Source organism: Medicago truncatula, chromosome 1 (genome assembly GCF_003473485.1).
Source record: "Medicago truncatula cultivar Jemalong A17 chromosome 1, MtrunA17r5.0-ANR, whole genome shotgun sequence".
In the NCBI taxonomy this organism is placed as follows: domain Eukaryota; kingdom Viridiplantae; phylum Streptophyta; class Magnoliopsida; order Fabales; family Fabaceae; genus Medicago; species Medicago truncatula.
This window is the reverse complement of record NC_053042.1, coordinates 37,533,852-37,551,455: the sequence shown is the minus strand read 5'-3', so window position 1 is coordinate 37,551,455 and position 17,604 is coordinate 37,533,852. Positions and strand designations below refer to the sequence as shown.

Genomic DNA, 17,604 nt, shown 5'->3' with positions numbered 1-17,604 from the left:
AAATTAGTTTTTGACCATTAGATCAAACGAAGAACACATCCTTACCATACTCCCTCATCACTAGATTTTGTAATTTTATTATTTTAAAACCATTTTTTTAAAACAAAAAATATATTTCGAAATTAAAATAAACATATAAAAATAAAAAATAAATTTAAAAATATGGAAATTAATTTTCCAAAATTTTAAAAAATATAAATAAACTTTTTGAAATAAACTTGTTTTCGAAAAATTTAATTATGATTTTCGAAGATTTAATTTTTGTAATTTTCAAATTTAATTATGATTTTCCGAAACTTTGAAGAATCCTAAACTTTGAAGAATTCTCGATTTCACCTTCAGGTAAGGTTTTACATTTTTTTCGAAATAAAAAAATTCTAAAAAAATATGGAAATTAATTTTTGAAAATTACAAAAATTAAATCTTCGAAAATCATAATTAAATTTTTTGAAAACAAGTTTATTTTAAAAAGTTTATTTATATTTTTAAAAATTTTGGAAAATTAATTTCCATATTTTTAAGTTTATTTTTTATTTTTAAATGTTTATTTGATTTAATGGTCAAAAACTAACTTTCCCATGGTGGAAAATAAGTAGCTTTCCCATGCTAAACCTCACCTAAAAAAAAAAAAAAAAAGAAGGAAATACTAGTTTTGGTGTGGACAGTAATCAATTTTTCTGTTATTTCTTTCCACATCTCATCTATCCCACCACCTGACTTCACATCACAGCTTTTCTTTCCATTTTCTTTCTTTCTCTTTCATTCCACTTTTCTTTTCTTTCCTTTTCCCGGAATCCCGAAATTTTCCCAGAAAAATTCACACCTTGTCCTCTAAGACAGATCCAAAATCCACCCATCCATATCCTCTTTCCACACTATTCACTATCTTACCCCAATTTCACTTCATCGACTCAAATTTAAATCAAATTTTCTCATCCCCTTTTCGCTATTTTACCTATTTTCGAGGAAAAAAAGTTTCTTTTATTCAACACATAATCGATTTTGCGTGCAATTCAGGGTTTTGTTGTAGATTCTACTTCTTGATCTTATTTTCATTCATCAAAAATCAAAATCACTTTTTTCCTCTGTTCTGTTTGTGGGTTTTCATTTTTGAGGTACTGGGATTAGTAAAGTCTGAATTTTTTAGTTATTCAACACCCTTTTGTATCTCAATTTTGGATCTAAGATTGTGCTGGAAATATAGGAAATAATTGTTTTAGCAATTGATGGGTGAAGTAGAGTGGTTTTGAAATTCAGCTTGAATTAGGAGATTGGGTTTTGTGATGATGGATCATGTTATTGGTGGAAAATTCAAGCTTGGAAGGAAAATCGGTGGTGGGTCATTTGGAGAGCTTTACTTGGGTATGCATGCACTATGTACCTTATATATTGTTTTGGTAGGATTATGAACTTTTGTTTAATTTGTATAATAATAATTTGGTTTTCTATGCTTTTGTTTGTTTTAGGTGTTAATATACAAACTGGAGAGGAAGTTGCTCTTAAATTGGTGAGTGAAGTTATTGACTTCTATTGTTTGCTTAGGAATGTTGATTTGATGTAGAAGTGAAGTAATTAGTATCTTTCTTGTTATTTATGTGAAAACAAGATGCATGTCAATAAGGCTATTTATTTTTTTGTGGTCAAGTAGTCTGGTGGCTGGAATTGCACCCATTAAGGTGAATAGGTGCGGAATCTGGGCTTTGAACCCCGGACCTTTCATATTGCAATGCATTGTCCCTACAAACTCAGCTATGCTCATAGGGATGTCAATAAGGCTATATTAGAAGCTATATCTTTGTTTACTTTGTAATGGAAAAACTTACAACTCTTGTAAATGCATGCTCCTTTGTGTTACTGAGATGGTGCCTTTAGAAGAAATGAATTTTTAAGGATAACTATTGAGTTGGACATTTTGACGATGAAAAACTTAAGGGAGATTGGTACTTGGCAGATTCCTTTGTGATGGTGACTTCTGATAGTAGTGTAAATCTCATTGAAATTAGAGACATGTAACTAATAAATGAAAGGGTTAATACCTCTTTTTGTCCCTGTAATATTAGCGAATTCCGGTTTTAGTCCCTGTAAAAAAAAAAAATTTGATTTTGTCCCTGTAATTTCAGATTCTTCCACTTTTGGTCCCTCCTTTAATCACGTCAGCAGAATCTACATAAATTATGTCCCTGTAATTTCAAATTCCTCCCGCTTTTGGTCCCTGTAATTTCAGATTCCTCTACTTTTGGTCCCTCATTTTACGTGCCATGTATGCAAATTCTGCTTATGTGGTGGAATGAGGGACCAAAAGTGAAAGAATCTGAAATTACGGGGACAAAATCTAAATCTTTTTTTTTACGGGGACTAAAACCAGAATTCGCTAATATTACAGGGACGAAAAGAGGTATTTACCCTAAATGAAAAGATTGTATGGCTATAGTTTGATCAAATGGAGATTATTTCAATAGACAATAATGATACATAATGTACCTTGAGTCTTGGCATAGAGTGCATATATTATATGATTATATAATTGTTATGAGACTATGTTTGTATCCATTGGAAAAAGGGACAAACAGAGAAAACAAATGGTCTAAGATTTTATTTGTATACATCATTTGACATGCTGGTTTATGCTTCAATATCTACCACATCTGTCGGACCAGCATCCTTTTTAATTAGCTTGATCTTTTTAACAACTCATTCTGTGATGGCGTCTGAAAGTTCAGTTCTGTAAAGCATAGCAATATCCAGATTTTCATTTCTGCATTCAATCAGCCTTAGTATGGACAATTTGTTACCTAGCTGTTTCAAAGTTAAGCTATTATCAATTATTTTTTCCTTTCTCTTCCTTTGTTTGTCAGGAACCTGCAAAGACCAAACATCCTCAACTTCACTATGAGTCAAAATTGTACATGCTTCTTCAAGGGGGAAGTAAGTTTCATCCTTTTATTATTTTTTCCCTCAATGTATGCTTCTTCAGCATTTTTTTCTTGTTGTCAGGACAGTCATTTGTTTACATAACATTCATGACGTAAAATTAGTAGTTTAAGAACGTGTCTGATTGATTAGCATGTTCCTCTTTTCTTTTTGAAGCGGGTATTCCCCATTTAAAATGGTTTGGAGTTGAGGGTGACTACAATGCCATGGCAATTGACCTCCTTGGACCAAGTCTGGAAGACTTGTTTAACTATTGCAATAGGAAATTCTCTCTAAAAACAGTTCTGATGCTTGCAGATCAGCTAGTAAGTATGGATTTAATTTTAATATCACCATACTTTTAAAAGAAAGCTATTGTATTTTTACTTATAACTACTCGGTTCACTTAGCTAAACAGAGTTGAGTACATGCACTCCCGGGGTTTCCTTCACCGTGATATAAAGCCTGACAACTTTTTAATGGGTTTAGGCCGCAAAGCAAATCAGGTATCATCACGTATCCAGCATTGACTTGAATTCAGCCTTATCTGGTTGGCCATTTATGCACAACTTACTTCTCACTTGCATTCTGAACTAGTTTCAGTTGTGATTTAAAATTAAAATTATGATCAAAGATCTTTCATTCAACTTAGTTGATTTGATGAGGACTTCAATACTTGTCACTTGCATTCTGAACTAGTTTCAATTATGATTTAAAATTAAAATTATAATCAAACCTCTTTCATTCGACTTAGTTGATTTGATGAGGACTTCAATGTTGTTGTATATTCCTAATAATTTTTTTAATGATCTCTAGTGTGTAGTATCCACTATCCATAGGATAGATTATTTACTTTTCAGATCATGAATGCTGTAAATAAGCCGACCTTGCTTTTCCTTTAATACTTTATCACTCCCAATAAACTTGTATGAAATAGCCTCTATTTATTGGGATTATTTAATCAATCGTACGTACTCGTATTTATTAAGCTGAAAAGGAAGAATTACAAAAGATGAGAAGAAGTAAAGGAGATCTCCTAAAGTAAAGAATGAAATTTAGATACAGATGAAAATACAGAAGATTATTGTAACAAAGTTTTCCAATCCCTCGATATATATGAAAGAATATAAAAAATTAACCCTGCAATAATGCTTTACGCCGATCTAATAAAGCCATGTTGTAAATTTGAGGATTAAGTATCCTGAATTTGTTTATGTTTAGATTTTAAGTATGGGGGTTAAGCCCCTTTTTCCTAAGAGTAAAAGAGATTTAGAAGAGCAAAGGCTGGAGGGATTGGCGAGGCAGTTACTCATTAGCATTATCATTAAACTATACAATTATAATTGTTATCCTTCTAAACCGCTAAAAACGGACGCAATGGTGCTTATGTTCATTCACCAAATCTGTTATTGATAGAAATCACCTGTCACCCTTCTCTTACCCCCCTTTCTTACACCTCGCCTCCATTCAAGCCATAACTTAACATCCTAGCAAAAAATTCTCTCTTTTCAATTATCATTCTCTGTCTTGATTGTTAAAGCTTTTTGCTAAGATGTTATGTTTTGAATGGGAGGACTGGGAAGGAAATAGGAAAAGCAGACTGGTGATTTCTATCCTTCTATTATAGGTTTAAGGAATCATAGGCCAAAATGATTTCTATCCTTCTATTTCCCGAAACGCATAGCTTTCAATCTGATACATTGATGCTATCTACATTTACCATTATTGATTGATATAGCCCAAAATCTTTATTTAGTTTAATGTCTCTTCCATATATAACTTCATGGCAATTTTATAATGTATAGCCGATTGTTTGAAATTCATGTCTCTAATTTTAAGAGGAATTTTTGCTCTTGATATTAATATTTTCTATCATAAAGCAAGATGTTTATCTTTATCCCTTTGTTGGTTAACATTTTTCTAATTTTCACAAACTTTCACGCATCACCTCAGTTAGATGTTACTTTTGGTCCATATGCTTTGGTAAACGGCTGAATTACCCCATTTGTCAGTGTTCCTTATCACTTGTCAGCCTTGATATCATAAATCATAATTATTTTGGAAACAGCATACATATACATGATTCAACTATGTAGGATTTTTATGAGCTAATTGGACACAGTATTTCTACAAGGAGTCTGTTCATTGAAGAATTCTACTCCTTTTTCTTCTTGGCCTTTGAATTACCTTCATTTTGATTTTTAGGTATTCTTTTTGGCATGTGTTTGATTTTCGCTCACGCTGCTACTCCCACTTTCTGTAGTTACATCTAATTCTCCTGGGTTTTCTATAACATTTAATGAAGTTCATGAATTGAAAAATTGTACTCCTGTTATTTCCTAACCAACTACACACTCTCTGAGTCAATTTAAGTTGAGACCATAATAAGCCATTCTTTGAAAATCAAGTTAAACATGAAGGTTACCAAAAATATTTAGACTCAAACAATGTCATAGGAACTTGACAGGTTTCATGTATTAAAAAAACACTAAGTTGGTTTTTTCTTTATGTTGAAGTTTCTAATGTTTAATATCACTAACTGAAATTATGTGCTGAATTGTTTTTAATACATTGCAGGTATACATAATTGATTATGGCCTTGCGAAAAAGTTCCGAGATCTTCACACACACAAGCATATACCATATAGGTACCATGTTTGATTACTGTAACATGTTCTAAATTTATTCCTTGAGTATGTGGTTTATCATATTTCCTTTTCACCTTTTGAAGTTTATAAACATTATTTTGTTGTTTGCCCATTATGTGGTTCCATATGGCCCATTATGTTTTTTGCTTCTGTATTTGCTTTTCTTTTTTGTAAGTTTACTGCTTTTAACCGTCTTCCAGCTCATTTATGTTAAAATGAAATGGCTCTTCATATTCCTCTTTAGATTCCTTGGGTTGTCTTCACCTTGTCTTGAATAAATAATGATTGTTGTGTTGCTGAATTTGGGATAACTAGCAGACAGGTTAAATTTTACTAGGATGTAAATGGGTATGTGCAACAGTGCAACTTGAGTTTTACTACTTTTGAACCTGAACCAGCATCCAAAAAATATTCCCAAACTTGAACCTTCACCTGATGCCTGCATATGCAAGAAAATCCTCCCATATGTGTCATCACCTGAAGCCATCACTTGTTTATTTATCGTTGATTTTAAAAAGTAATTGTTTTGCCCTACACATTCATCTCCTTTTCTTCCGTGAATGACCATGGTACTTTTGTTCAGGGAAAACAAAAACCTCACTGGAACTGCCCGGTATGCGAGTGTTAATACTCATCTAGGAGTTGGTGAGTGAGATTATCATCTTTTGCAGCTACTAATCAATAAGTTTGATTAAAATTTAAGAATTCAAGTGATTGTGAATTTATAATATAACTCATTCTGTTCATACTTGCAGAACAAAGCAGAAGAGATGATCTGGAATCGCTTGGTTTTGTCCTCATGTACTTTTTGAGAGGAAGGTTGATTGCAATACAAAATCTTATCTTATTTCTATTATCATCTTTCTCTTTTTATTTGAATAACTCGGGAAATTGTTTCCCAGTCTCCCTTGGCAAGGTTTGAAAGCTGGCAATAAAAAACAAAAATACGACAAGATAAGTGAAAAGAAGATGCTTACTCCTGTAGAGGTATTACAACCTGCTTGAAAGCAGCCTTTATGTGATTGTTATGATTACTAGAATGCTTGGGACGATTATCGATAGTGCAAAAAATAATTTCCAATTATATATGTTGCAAAGAACTTATTGCATGAGTTTCTGCATCAGGTTTTGTGCAAGTCACATCCGTTGGAATTTACATCATACTTCCATTACTGCCGATCGTTGCGGTTTGAAGATAAGCCTGATTATTCATATCTCAAGAGACTCTTTCGTGACCTATTCATCCGAGAAGGTTAAATTTGAATTCATATAGATTTGACTATTTCCTTGTGAAAATTCTTTTAAAGCTTTCTAAATGTTTCTTCACAGGCTATCAGTTTGATTATGTGTTCGATTGGACTATATTGAAGTATCCACAAATTGGATCTAGTTCCAGAGCCCGGGTGAGTACTTAATAGCACTAATCTTCATTTTGTGAAGAGTTGTGTCACTCATTACATTTCTAGCAAAACCAAAGGTGTGTGCTAATCAACTCTTTTTGGTGCATTTTCAACAGCCAAGTGGGAAACCAGTCATAAATCCAGGACAATCAGGAGAGAGAGTAGAACGGCCTTCAGGTTTCTTCCTTCAACAGCAAGATCTGGAATCTTTATTTTTTCCTCTAATAATAATGGCATATTCATAATACTTAAAAGTTCTATTGTTCTTTATGTCTGTGCTTTTATCATCAGTATCAGTTTGAAACTGATCATTTTCGCTTGTTTAAATAATTTGAGTCTGTAGATTGTACATGACAAGGTAGTGTATTGTTTCAAGTCCTACAGTTGTATGGTAAAAGGTGTTGGTCAAGTTCAACTAAGGATTGTCATGCCTATATTTCAGGTGGACCAGAGATTCGGGATAGATTCTCGGGTGCAGTTCAGGCATTTGCAAGAAGGAATGGATCTGGCCATGGTGTGCATGGTGATCATTCCAGGCATAGATCTTCAGATGAGCCATCTTCTAAAGACGTGGTTAGTACTTGTTGCGTCTTTTTTTTTTTTTTTTTCTTTTCTTTTTCTGTATTGGGTACTTTCAAAACTTTGTTATGAAGGTAACTAACTACTTGTACTCTGCTTGTTACCTAATACTTATTTTTTGCAGCAAGCTGATTCTGAGAGGCCACGTAGCTCTTCTCGTCATGGCAGTTCCTCCAAAAGACCTGTCTTATCAAGCAGCCGTCCAAACTCTTCTGGTGAACCGAGTGAAAGCCGCTCTAGCCGATTGCTCTTAAGCAGTAGCAGACTATCTACTACTCAGAGGACTCAACCAGGTCTTGAGTCCAAATCATCATCATTTAATAATCGTGCTTCTGGGGCAAGAGGTGGTCGTGATGATACCCTCAGGAGCTTTGAACTCCTGTCACTTGGCACAGGAAAAAGGAAATGAAGAACTAACTCTGATCAAGCAGACTTCTTGAGTTAAGCAAGGGTCATGGTTCTGTTCTGATACTTTTTCTTTGAAGATGTCTACCCTTGTTGATTACTCTGTATATTTTCCATCCAATGTTGGGTTCATTCAAGGAATTTCTTCTCGAAGCTTTGGAAGACTCCTCTTATATCTCTTTTGATGTTCTTCCATGAATATTTCAGCATGGACCCGTTCATGAAGAGACAACATGTTACTTTAGAAATTTGTTAATATATGGCTGCTTGTAATAATTACATGCTCTATTTTTTCTGCTGAAGAGAAGGAAAAGAAACTGCAATTTGCAAAATTGCTATGTAAGTTTCTGCACCCTTGTGATGCATATTTTATACCTGAGTACTATGTTCTAGTGTACATTCATGGAAGGGAATAGGCGAGTAAGGATTGGGACATAAAACACCAACCTTCTCCTTGAACAAATCATCAATTTGCAACTTATTATTTAAAAGCATTCTACCAACAAAAAAAAAACGTCTTATTTGCAACATTTTAAAACATAGGGGGAAAAAGGTGCATTTAAGTCTATTATTTTTTTAGAGGAAAAAACTCACTCCCTCTGGTTTAAAATAGCGTCACTTTAGCTAAAAAAAATTATTTTAAAATGAATGTCATTTTCGATTTTCAATGCAATAATAACTTTATCTTTTCAATTGTACTCTTTAGTTAATATTATGTACACTACTTCTAAAGTATTACATTTTTCTTTAATGAAAAATAAACTAATACTACTAGTTGATTAAGATAATTTGATAAAATAACATATCTCTTTCTTTTAATTAGTGTATTTCCTAACCTGTGCCTTTAAAAAATAATAAATAATTTTGTATTGAAAGTATAAGTATCTATAAACTTTTGAAAGTATAAATAATTTTGTTTGTGTTCATTATGCATGGCAAAATAGTTGGTGATTTATTGAGATGGGTGCACATTTGAAACAAACTATTTGAATTTGCCCTCTAAAATTTAAATGACTAATATATTTAGTATATGATATAATTCATGGTGTAAGATATCAAGTTGATGTGGTATATGAACTTCATATCATTCATGGTGTAAGATATCAAGTTGATGTGGTATTTGATAAAATAACATATCTCTTTCATTTTCTTTCATCTCAGTTTGCATATTGCTTAGATCTAATTTTTGTGGTTTATGGGTTTTTGTGTTTATTCATTGTTTAAGCTTGTGACAGTAATTGTGCTGCAATTACACATCAACAAACACAAAAACCTTGTATTGTGTGCCTCCGGTTACTTTTCTTGGCATTCCTCTTGGTTTTTTCTGAGATGAGACAGGTGGAGTACTAGCAGTTTGAGTATTGTTTGCAGCAGTTTCAGTTTGAGTATTATATCTGTGCAGTTGCAGTTTGCTAACAAGCATCATATGTCTTCTTTTCTGGATCGTTTTCCCTTATGCGTTCATGTTATTCAAGTAAACACCGGAGGCCACATTTTCCGACATAAATTAAATGAAATGTTTATTATTTTGCCATATGGATCTCAAATCTCACTAAAACTCAGCACAGAATAACTAACTTTGGAGGCGGCACTCATGCCATGAGTTTTAGTTCATCTCAGATGTGACATTTGTAGAATACTGTTTTTGAGTTAAAAGAAAAGTACTGATTGTATATTCTAAATATTACTCCTATTGTTTTTGACTGTGCAGAAATTTATGTTATAGTATTAATAGAGACTTATTGAAACTGTGACCGTCCAATTTTTTTTTATGTAGAGCTACCAATCACGGGATGAGATACTGGAAAATGGACAGAGCAATTTTTTTATTATTTCATTTAAAAAAATGACATGGGAAAACAGTTGGAATTTTTTTTTTTTGAAAGAATAAAAATGAAAGATTTGTTCACAAGAAACAAAAAAATCATATGTGACAGTGACAGCATATGTAATTCTTCCAAATAGTAACTACAAAATACCTCATGTATGATTAGCCAAAATATGTTTGTGAATTGATATGTTTTTACAGATTCTTTTCTTTCTCGTGTTAAATCCTTGGATTAAATTGTGACAAGTTGCATTATCATTTATTATTTAGTGAGCGCATCATGCATAGCTTGTTTGGACCTACTCATTCACTCATCTAATTAATTAATTAATGGTATGATTCAGGGATTGCTGAGAGTAACAAGAGAAAAAGAGATTGAAGTACTTGTGACTGAGATTGATGGCTTAAAATTCAAATTAACAGATGGGTTGATGTTGCACATGATGGTACTATTTATTTCACCGACGCTTCATCAAAATACTCAATCAAGGATTCTGTCCTAGATATATTAGAAGGAAAACCTAATGGTAGGTTTTTGAGTTATAATCCAGCAACAAAAAAGACAACCCTGCTAGTCAGTGACCTCTACTTTCCTAATGGAGTTGCAGTCTCACCTGATCAAAATTTTGTGGTCTTTTGTGAAACCTCCATGTAAGTTATTTATCACCAGACTCATTATTTTCTTACCTTGTTGATTTATCGCGTGCCTATTCAGTTCGCATTATAAAGTTCGAACAATATGAACAATCCCATAAAAAAATTTCAAAACACGTTAAATTATTTCAAATTTTAGAATCCGAATGGAACACGCGAACGGATGGGAAAAACAATGACCTACTTCTAAATGTTGTTGGACTTATTTTAATTTTATTGGCTAATGTTGCAGGATGAATTGCAAGAAATATTACATACATGGATCAAAAAAAGGTAGCACAGACAAGTTTTGTGACCTCCCTGGCATGCCTGATAACATTCATTATGAGGTGGCATTTACAATGCACAAGACACAAATTTGTGCATCATGCACAAATTGTTTGATGAATGAATAATAGCCATTGATATATTATTAATTTAAAGGAACGGCCTAGATTTCATGATGGCAACCTTCTCTTAACTTATTGGTGTTAAACATATCACAATAAATTTGACCTCACAAAGAATATTTTATGTACATAATTCCACCCCTACATACCATTGAAAATTCCTATTTTATCCTCTTACCATTTGATTTCATCTGCCGTCTACACTCAATCCTGTTTTTTCATCACCATCTTTCGACAACAACCTCTCATATCCTTTTCCTGTCTTTCTCTTCCAGATCTAGCTTTAATTTAATTTTGAATTTTGAGTTTTAAATTATATTCTTTTTCCTATGCCCTATTTAAATTTTAACAAAATCAAAATAATTGTTCTACTTCCACACATTCAACAGAAGAGGAGCATTTGAAGAGAGAGACCACCACTCACTTATGACCCATAAATCTATAGCTTTGAAAGAGGTGGAAGAATAATCCGTCAATGTTGAAGAGAGTGAATAAAGAAAAGATGTGAGTTGTTTGATTTGTTTGTAGAGATGACATTGCAAAAGGGCTTATCGGTTCAGATTTGAAAAAGAAATAAATTATTCAACCTTCAAAAGTGGGAAATGGAATAAAATCGAACACATTTATTCATTGATGATGATCTTTTTAGAGTTAATGGACAAAACGATTTTGCTGGTGAAATGAATGCATATCTGAAAATATGAAGAAAATAGAGGCATACAGATTGTTTTTCAAAGCAGAGGTGTATATGAAAACTGGAAAATTAATTAAAAAAACAAATATCTGATATTCTGCATTAATATATTAAAATATGATTTGGGATTTTTTTAGTTTTTTAACTAGCAGGTGATCAACTGCCAGCTGTCCTTCCAAACCATATTTGTGTATCATGCACAAATTTGTGTCTTGTGCATTGTAAATGCCACCCCATTATGATGGACAAGGGCAATACTGGATTGGAATAGCTACGGTATTATTTGAAGTCACTATTTTATTTTTAGGCTTAAATATGGAAATGGTCCCTGCAAATATCTGGTGTTTTGGTTTTAGTTCCTATAAAAATATTTTTTTGGTTTTAGTCCCTACAAATATAGAATATTTGGTTTTGGTCCTTTGTATTTTGTTTTAATCCTTGTAAAATCATTTCTTATTGAGATTGGTCCCTATAATATTCATTTTAGTCCTCATTTTGAGGGACTAAAATCAAATATTCTACATATTACAAGGACCAAATCCAATATGAATCAATTTTACAAAGACGAAAACAAAATACCAACGACCAAAACCAAATATTTTATATTTGCAGAGAAGCTTAAATCGGTACCTACCGGTAACTTTGAAGAGAAGCCTAAACCGGTACCTACCGGTGTTCATGTTATTCAAGTAAACACCGGGTCATTTTTTACAACAAATGAAAGATGGAAAGATCGAGAAGAATTACTTGGTTGGGTTCGTCGACAAGCGGGTAGGGCGGGATTTACTATTTCTATAGATAAATCTAGTACTATAGTGCCATACATGACGATGCCATGTGAGAGGAGTGGTGAATACAAGCCACCTAAGACGAGGAAGAAACCGAAGCTTGAAGGCACGGGCTCAAGGAAGTTGCTTTTTTAGTTTTTGGATAGCGCCTTCGACGATCTCATGTCTAAGGAGCTGATGCCGCCAAACAAACCAACAAATGAGCACAATCCTATTAATTTGGACACTCCGGAAAAGTCAAAGCAAGAGATCGAAGTCATGGATGAAGATGAAGAATATGCATTATCACTAGTCTAGTTAGATAGGTTATGACACTTTTGGGTCGGTCAGTGTTCGTCAATTTTTTTTTGTGGTATTACACCCCGACATATTTTTTGGTGGCCGGTTGTGTAATTTTGATATTTATGGCCAATATGTAACTAATATTATATAAATATATGAAATGAATTATTTTGGATCGTTTACGTGTCATTAAGTGTGTTTAAATTATTACGGATAATTACCGGCGAATTTGTGAAATTTGGACCTTTGGATCGTTTATGTGTGATTACGTGATTGTGAGAAAAACGATGTTTTTGAGTAATTTGGATCGATTATGTCGTATTATCCGATAATCTTGTTAAACTGGCGTAATTCGGTTAAGTTATGAATGTGGCGTGATTACGGGTCATTCTACACTTTTCAAGTTTCAGTTCTGTTATTGCAGTTTCTGTTGTCAGCTATGAACGTGAGTTAACTCACGCTGGTGCAAATGGCAACGTGAGTTAACTCACGTTGCACAATACACTAGCACATGTTAACTTGCGCTAAGCATTGAACAAATAACTCACAAATAACACTAGCGCATGTTAAGTCACGCTACTTATCTTAAGTTACGTTATAATTTGCAGTTTCTGTTGTCTGCTATGAACGTGAGTTAACTCACGCTAGTGCAAATGGCCACGTGAGTTAACTCACATTGCACAATACACTAGCACATGTTAACCTGCGCTAAGCATTGAACAAATAACTCACAAATAACACTAGCGCATGTTAAGTCACGCTACTTATCTTAAGTTACGTTATAATTTGCACTAGCGCATGTTAACATGCATAGGGGCATTTCGGTCATTTACTTTGAGAATGAGCGAATCCATTTGGGTAATGAGCATAATTCTAGTAAAAATCATTTCATGGGTTGCCATTTGGTTCTTCTCAAATTTGTCTGATCTTGTTGCCCCCCCCCCCCCCCATTTAAGACTTCTAAATGTATTATTTCTTCTATTGAATCTTTATTTAAGTCTTTCTAACTAAATGTATTATTTCTTCTATTGAATCTTTATTTAAGTCTTTCTAATGGGGTGGGAATGATATTTCTCGTAAAATTGGCTAATTTGGGTAAAATAATTAAGTTTTTAGGCTTTAGGTTTTATCATGTTAGTCTTCTTTTGTGATTATGATTATGACGTGGGAAATATTTGATGTGGCTATTTTTTATGATGTGGCAGGCCACATAGTTTTGTGAGTCATCAACATTTAAAAAATATTATATCTAAATGTTCTTTTAGTCTCCCTATTAAAAAAATAAAAAATAAATCTTAGTCCTATTATTTTAAGGCAAAATTACATAAACAGTCCCTTAACTTAATTTTAAGTAATGTTTTAGTCCTTTATCTTTTTATTTTCCCATTTTAGTCCTTTATCTTTTTAAAACATTACACACTTAACCTTTAAGTAAATTCTGTTATATTCTCTGTTAACCTCACGTTATCTTCTTCCTATCAAATAGCTAGAAGTTACAACTTGAAACTCAAAAATTGCAATCAATTGCTTCATCACTCGAGGCTCAAACACCCAATCATTTATTGTGTTGTATCGTCTTTCATTTTCTTTCATCTCAGTTTGCATATTGCTTAGATCTAATTTTTGTGGTTTATGGATTTTTGTGTTTATTCATTGTTTAAGCTTGTGACAGTGATTGTGCTGCAATTACACATCAACAGACACAAAAACCTTGCATTGTGTGCCTCCGGTTACTTTTCTTGGCATTCCTCTTGGTTTTTTCTGAGATGAGACAGGTGGAGTACTAGCAGTTTGAGTATTGTTTGCAGCAGTTTCAGTTTGAGTATTATATATGTCCAGTTGCAGTTTATTTATTGGATAATTGAGGTGCCCGTGCCCGGGGTGATTTTTTTTTTTTTTTTTTTTATAAAATCGCCTAGTGGATATTGCATAATATAGGAGATTTTATAATTTTAATTGGATTCTAGATTTTATCTTGAAATAATATATAAATCATTAATTTATCGGTGAAAAATATATATTTTGTCGGATAATTATATATATATATTCGTCGGATATTTTATCAAAATATATTTCGTCGGAGATCCTAAATTATCCAATAAAAAAACAAAAATGAAAAATTGGATGGTTCATGCCTCATGGTGTGTGAATCTGGTTTTAAAAATGGTATATATATTATTGGATGCAAAAATTAACATCAAATGTACACTGGCTTAGTGGCAACACAGACTGGCAATGTCCCACACGCGTCTGGTTCGATTTCCTCTGGGAACAAAATTGAAATTTTTTCTCAATTTTCTGGATACACTACAGGACAAAACAAAAAGCGGTTGGCTTTGACATGTGTCAAAATCTGCCGGTCCCGCCATTTCAAATGGCGGTAATGGCAAAAAAAAAAAAAAAAAAGGCCAGTCAGGATGTGACACGTGTACCGGCGGCCCAGTCCCGCCATTTCAGATGGCGGGAACGAGGAAAAAGACAATAAAAAAAAAAGTGGGTCATTTTGGTAAAAAAAATCAAAGGGGGTCAGACTTGAAATTTTTTTTTATAAAAGGGTCAGAAAAAAAAAATTCTTAACATGTAGGAACAAATTAAAGACACTCTGGCTCGATGAAATAAATTTTGGTCTTTGTAATTCAACTATCAATAAATCTTACAATGGATTTCGCCCAATTTTGGCTTTTTCCTCCTTTTCCAATGAAATCCGCCCTTCTCCGCGTTTGTCGCTGAACTGTGTCAGTTTTCTGCTTTCCGTGGATTTGTAGCTGTGTTCCGCCTCAGCTATATTTTTGGATTTTTGTGGGGTTTGTAGGGCTCGTCGCCGTTTGGGTACAAGGTTGATCAGGTCTTCTGTAAAGGCTTTGTCCTTGTATTCAGAGTTTTTTAAAATATTACAAATTCGTCAGATTGCAAGATTTTCCCCCTCTTTTCATTTCCGTTTTTCACATTCCAAACCACAACAAAAAAAATTTGTTCGCTTTAAAAAATTGTGCTGATGGAGAAGCCTTTTCATTCCGTGTCTGAGATTGCCACTGGTAAGGATGGATGGAAAATCAAGGTTCGTGTTCTGAGGCTTTGGGAGGTGCCTGCTTTTCTCAACCCAGATCAAACAAACTCTGTTGAGATGGTTCGTTGCTCTTTGTGCAGACCCATCTGTATTGAATGATTTTTTTTACATTTGTTCATCTATTCATGTTATCTTCCATTGTTTTGCTTCTTTAATTCTGCAGGGTACCAAGATCCATGCCGGTGTGAGGAAGCAGCTTCTTTATGTTTTCCAAAGCAAGTTGAGCGAGGGAAAGGTTTATCAGATGTCATGTTTCTCTGTTGCTCCAAGTGTTGGTTCTTATCGCACCACCTCACACCCATACAAGATTGTTTTCCAAATGACAACCAAGGTTCAGGTTTGTGAAGATGCTTCAATTCCTTCCTTTGGAATTTCTCTCTGCAAGATTGTTGATGTCTGCCAACACACTTCCGATCATGACTACTTAGTTGGTAATTAATCTGTGTTTGCATCTATTTGTTTATGTTTGTTTTTATACCCCTTCTTTTTTCGGTTGTGATTAGTCTATTTCCCTCTTATTTTGTAGATGTTCTTGGGTTTATGACTGATATCTCTGCTGAGAGAGAGTATGTAAGGGATGGTAAGGTCACCAAGATGGTTGTTTTTGAGATTACTGATGCAAGGTCATCCATGTTTCCATTTTTGTTCTATTTTCTTTGACAAAAAATAACCAGCTTTCATGTATTTGTTCTTCTAACTTATACCTTCTAACTATAACTTTTTATTATCTCATTTTTGAATGTTAGTGGTAAGTGTGAGTGTGCTCTCTTTGGCCAGTATGTTGACACTTTGAACAAACTGATGGGTAAGTCTGCTGGTGGGATGCCTATAATCTTGGTGCAGTTTGCCAAGGTGAAGATATTCAGAGGTATTTTAGTGGTTGCTAGATTGTCTTTTTGTTGTTTTTAATTTAGTGTTTCAATGTTTATGTTTGTACTTAATTTGGTCTTGGTCATTGATTTTTTACCCCAGACAAGGCATCCCTTCAGAATGTAATAAACACCACTTGGATTTTGATAAATCTTCCGATAGAGCAGGATGACCAAGTCAGGAAGAGGTTGTTTTTCCTATTTCTCATTTATGTTTTCTTAATTAAAACATCCTTTTGTTTGTATTGTTTATTGTTTATATTCTTTAGATTCTTCGGTTTTGTTGCATGCTTTGTATTGTTTTGATTGAATTTGTTATTGTCTTGATCTATTTTTATTTTTTTTTGTATCGTATTTTTTCCCAGTGTTACTTTTGGTAGTACGGATGTCTCATCTATTCCCAGGATTGGGTCACGTTCAAAGGTATCCCTTGAGGAGGATTTTCTTCGAACATACCCCAAAAAGACTCTTGAACAATTGCACTCAACCTTTGACGATGGAGTATTTGTTGTTTATTCTACAATTAGTGGGCTGGTTGACCATGAAGATTGGTGGTATCCTGCCTGTAAATGCCATAGGAGTGTGTCAGCTGATTCTGGTGCGTTTTACTGTAAGGGGTGTGCCAAGCATGTTTTTCAGATGGTCCCAAGGTATTGTTTTTGTTGGACTGTTTTCCTTTATCCATCTATATCGAATATATGAAATTGTCTGTCTTCATTCAGTCTCTCTGTGTTGTCTTTGTTCAGGTTCAGGGTTAAGGTTAATGTTAGCGACGCAACCGATGTTCGATGGTGATATGCAGAATTTGCTCAACACACCCTGCAGTAGCCTTGAGTCCTCTTCCTTTGCCTAATATTACTTTAACCCACTGTCCATTTTGCATCTTTGAAGGAGGACTCCAATTAATTTGTGCCGTAAATATTATTTTTTTGAAGGCTGAAAATGCTGGACATTATCCAGCTGAGTTTGAAAAGTTGAAGGGTAAGAGGATGTTGTTCAAGATTGAGAAGTGTACCGGTCGAAGCATTTTCTTTGACGGTTCCTTTAGGGTTAAGAGGGTTTGTGATGATCCTGCTATAATTCAGTCCTTC

The 17,604-nt window shown here is 33.7% G+C and overlaps 1 protein-coding gene and 2 long non-coding RNA genes across 3 annotated transcripts; all 3 read left to right on the top strand.

The window, feature by feature from the left end:
• The first annotated feature begins 667 nt into the window (after window positions 1-667).
• On the top strand, window positions 668-8,405 carry LOC11420813 (casein kinase 1-like protein 10). The gene is made up of 14 exons (XM_003590800.4): window positions 668-1,362; window positions 1,467-1,507; window positions 2,856-2,925; window positions 3,088-3,236; window positions 3,321-3,416; window positions 5,488-5,558; window positions 6,142-6,203; window positions 6,314-6,377; window positions 6,461-6,545; window positions 6,684-6,810; window positions 6,888-6,961; window positions 7,075-7,135; window positions 7,401-7,531; window positions 7,662-8,405. Exons 1-14 carry the CDS (start codon window positions 1,284-1,286, stop codon window positions 7,944-7,946), a joined length of 1,395 nt encoding a protein of 464 aa, XP_003590848.2. The 5' UTR covers window positions 668-1,283; the 3' UTR covers window positions 7,947-8,405.
• A 1,401-nt stretch (window positions 8,406-9,806) lies between these two features.
• On the top strand, window positions 9,807-11,443 carry LOC25484444 (uncharacterized). The gene is made up of 2 exons (XR_003007622.2): window positions 9,807-10,421; window positions 10,657-11,443. It is a non-coding gene; the product is annotated as an uncharacterized lncRNA (long non-coding RNA).
• Window positions 11,444-16,017: 4,574 nt separating this feature from the next.
• LOC11421349 (uncharacterized) lies at window positions 16,018-16,405 on the top strand. Its single transcript, XR_003008014.2, has 3 exons — window positions 16,018-16,075; window positions 16,171-16,267; window positions 16,391-16,405. It is a non-coding gene; the product is annotated as an uncharacterized lncRNA (long non-coding RNA).
• The last annotated feature ends 1,199 nt before the right edge of the window (window positions 16,406-17,604 follow it).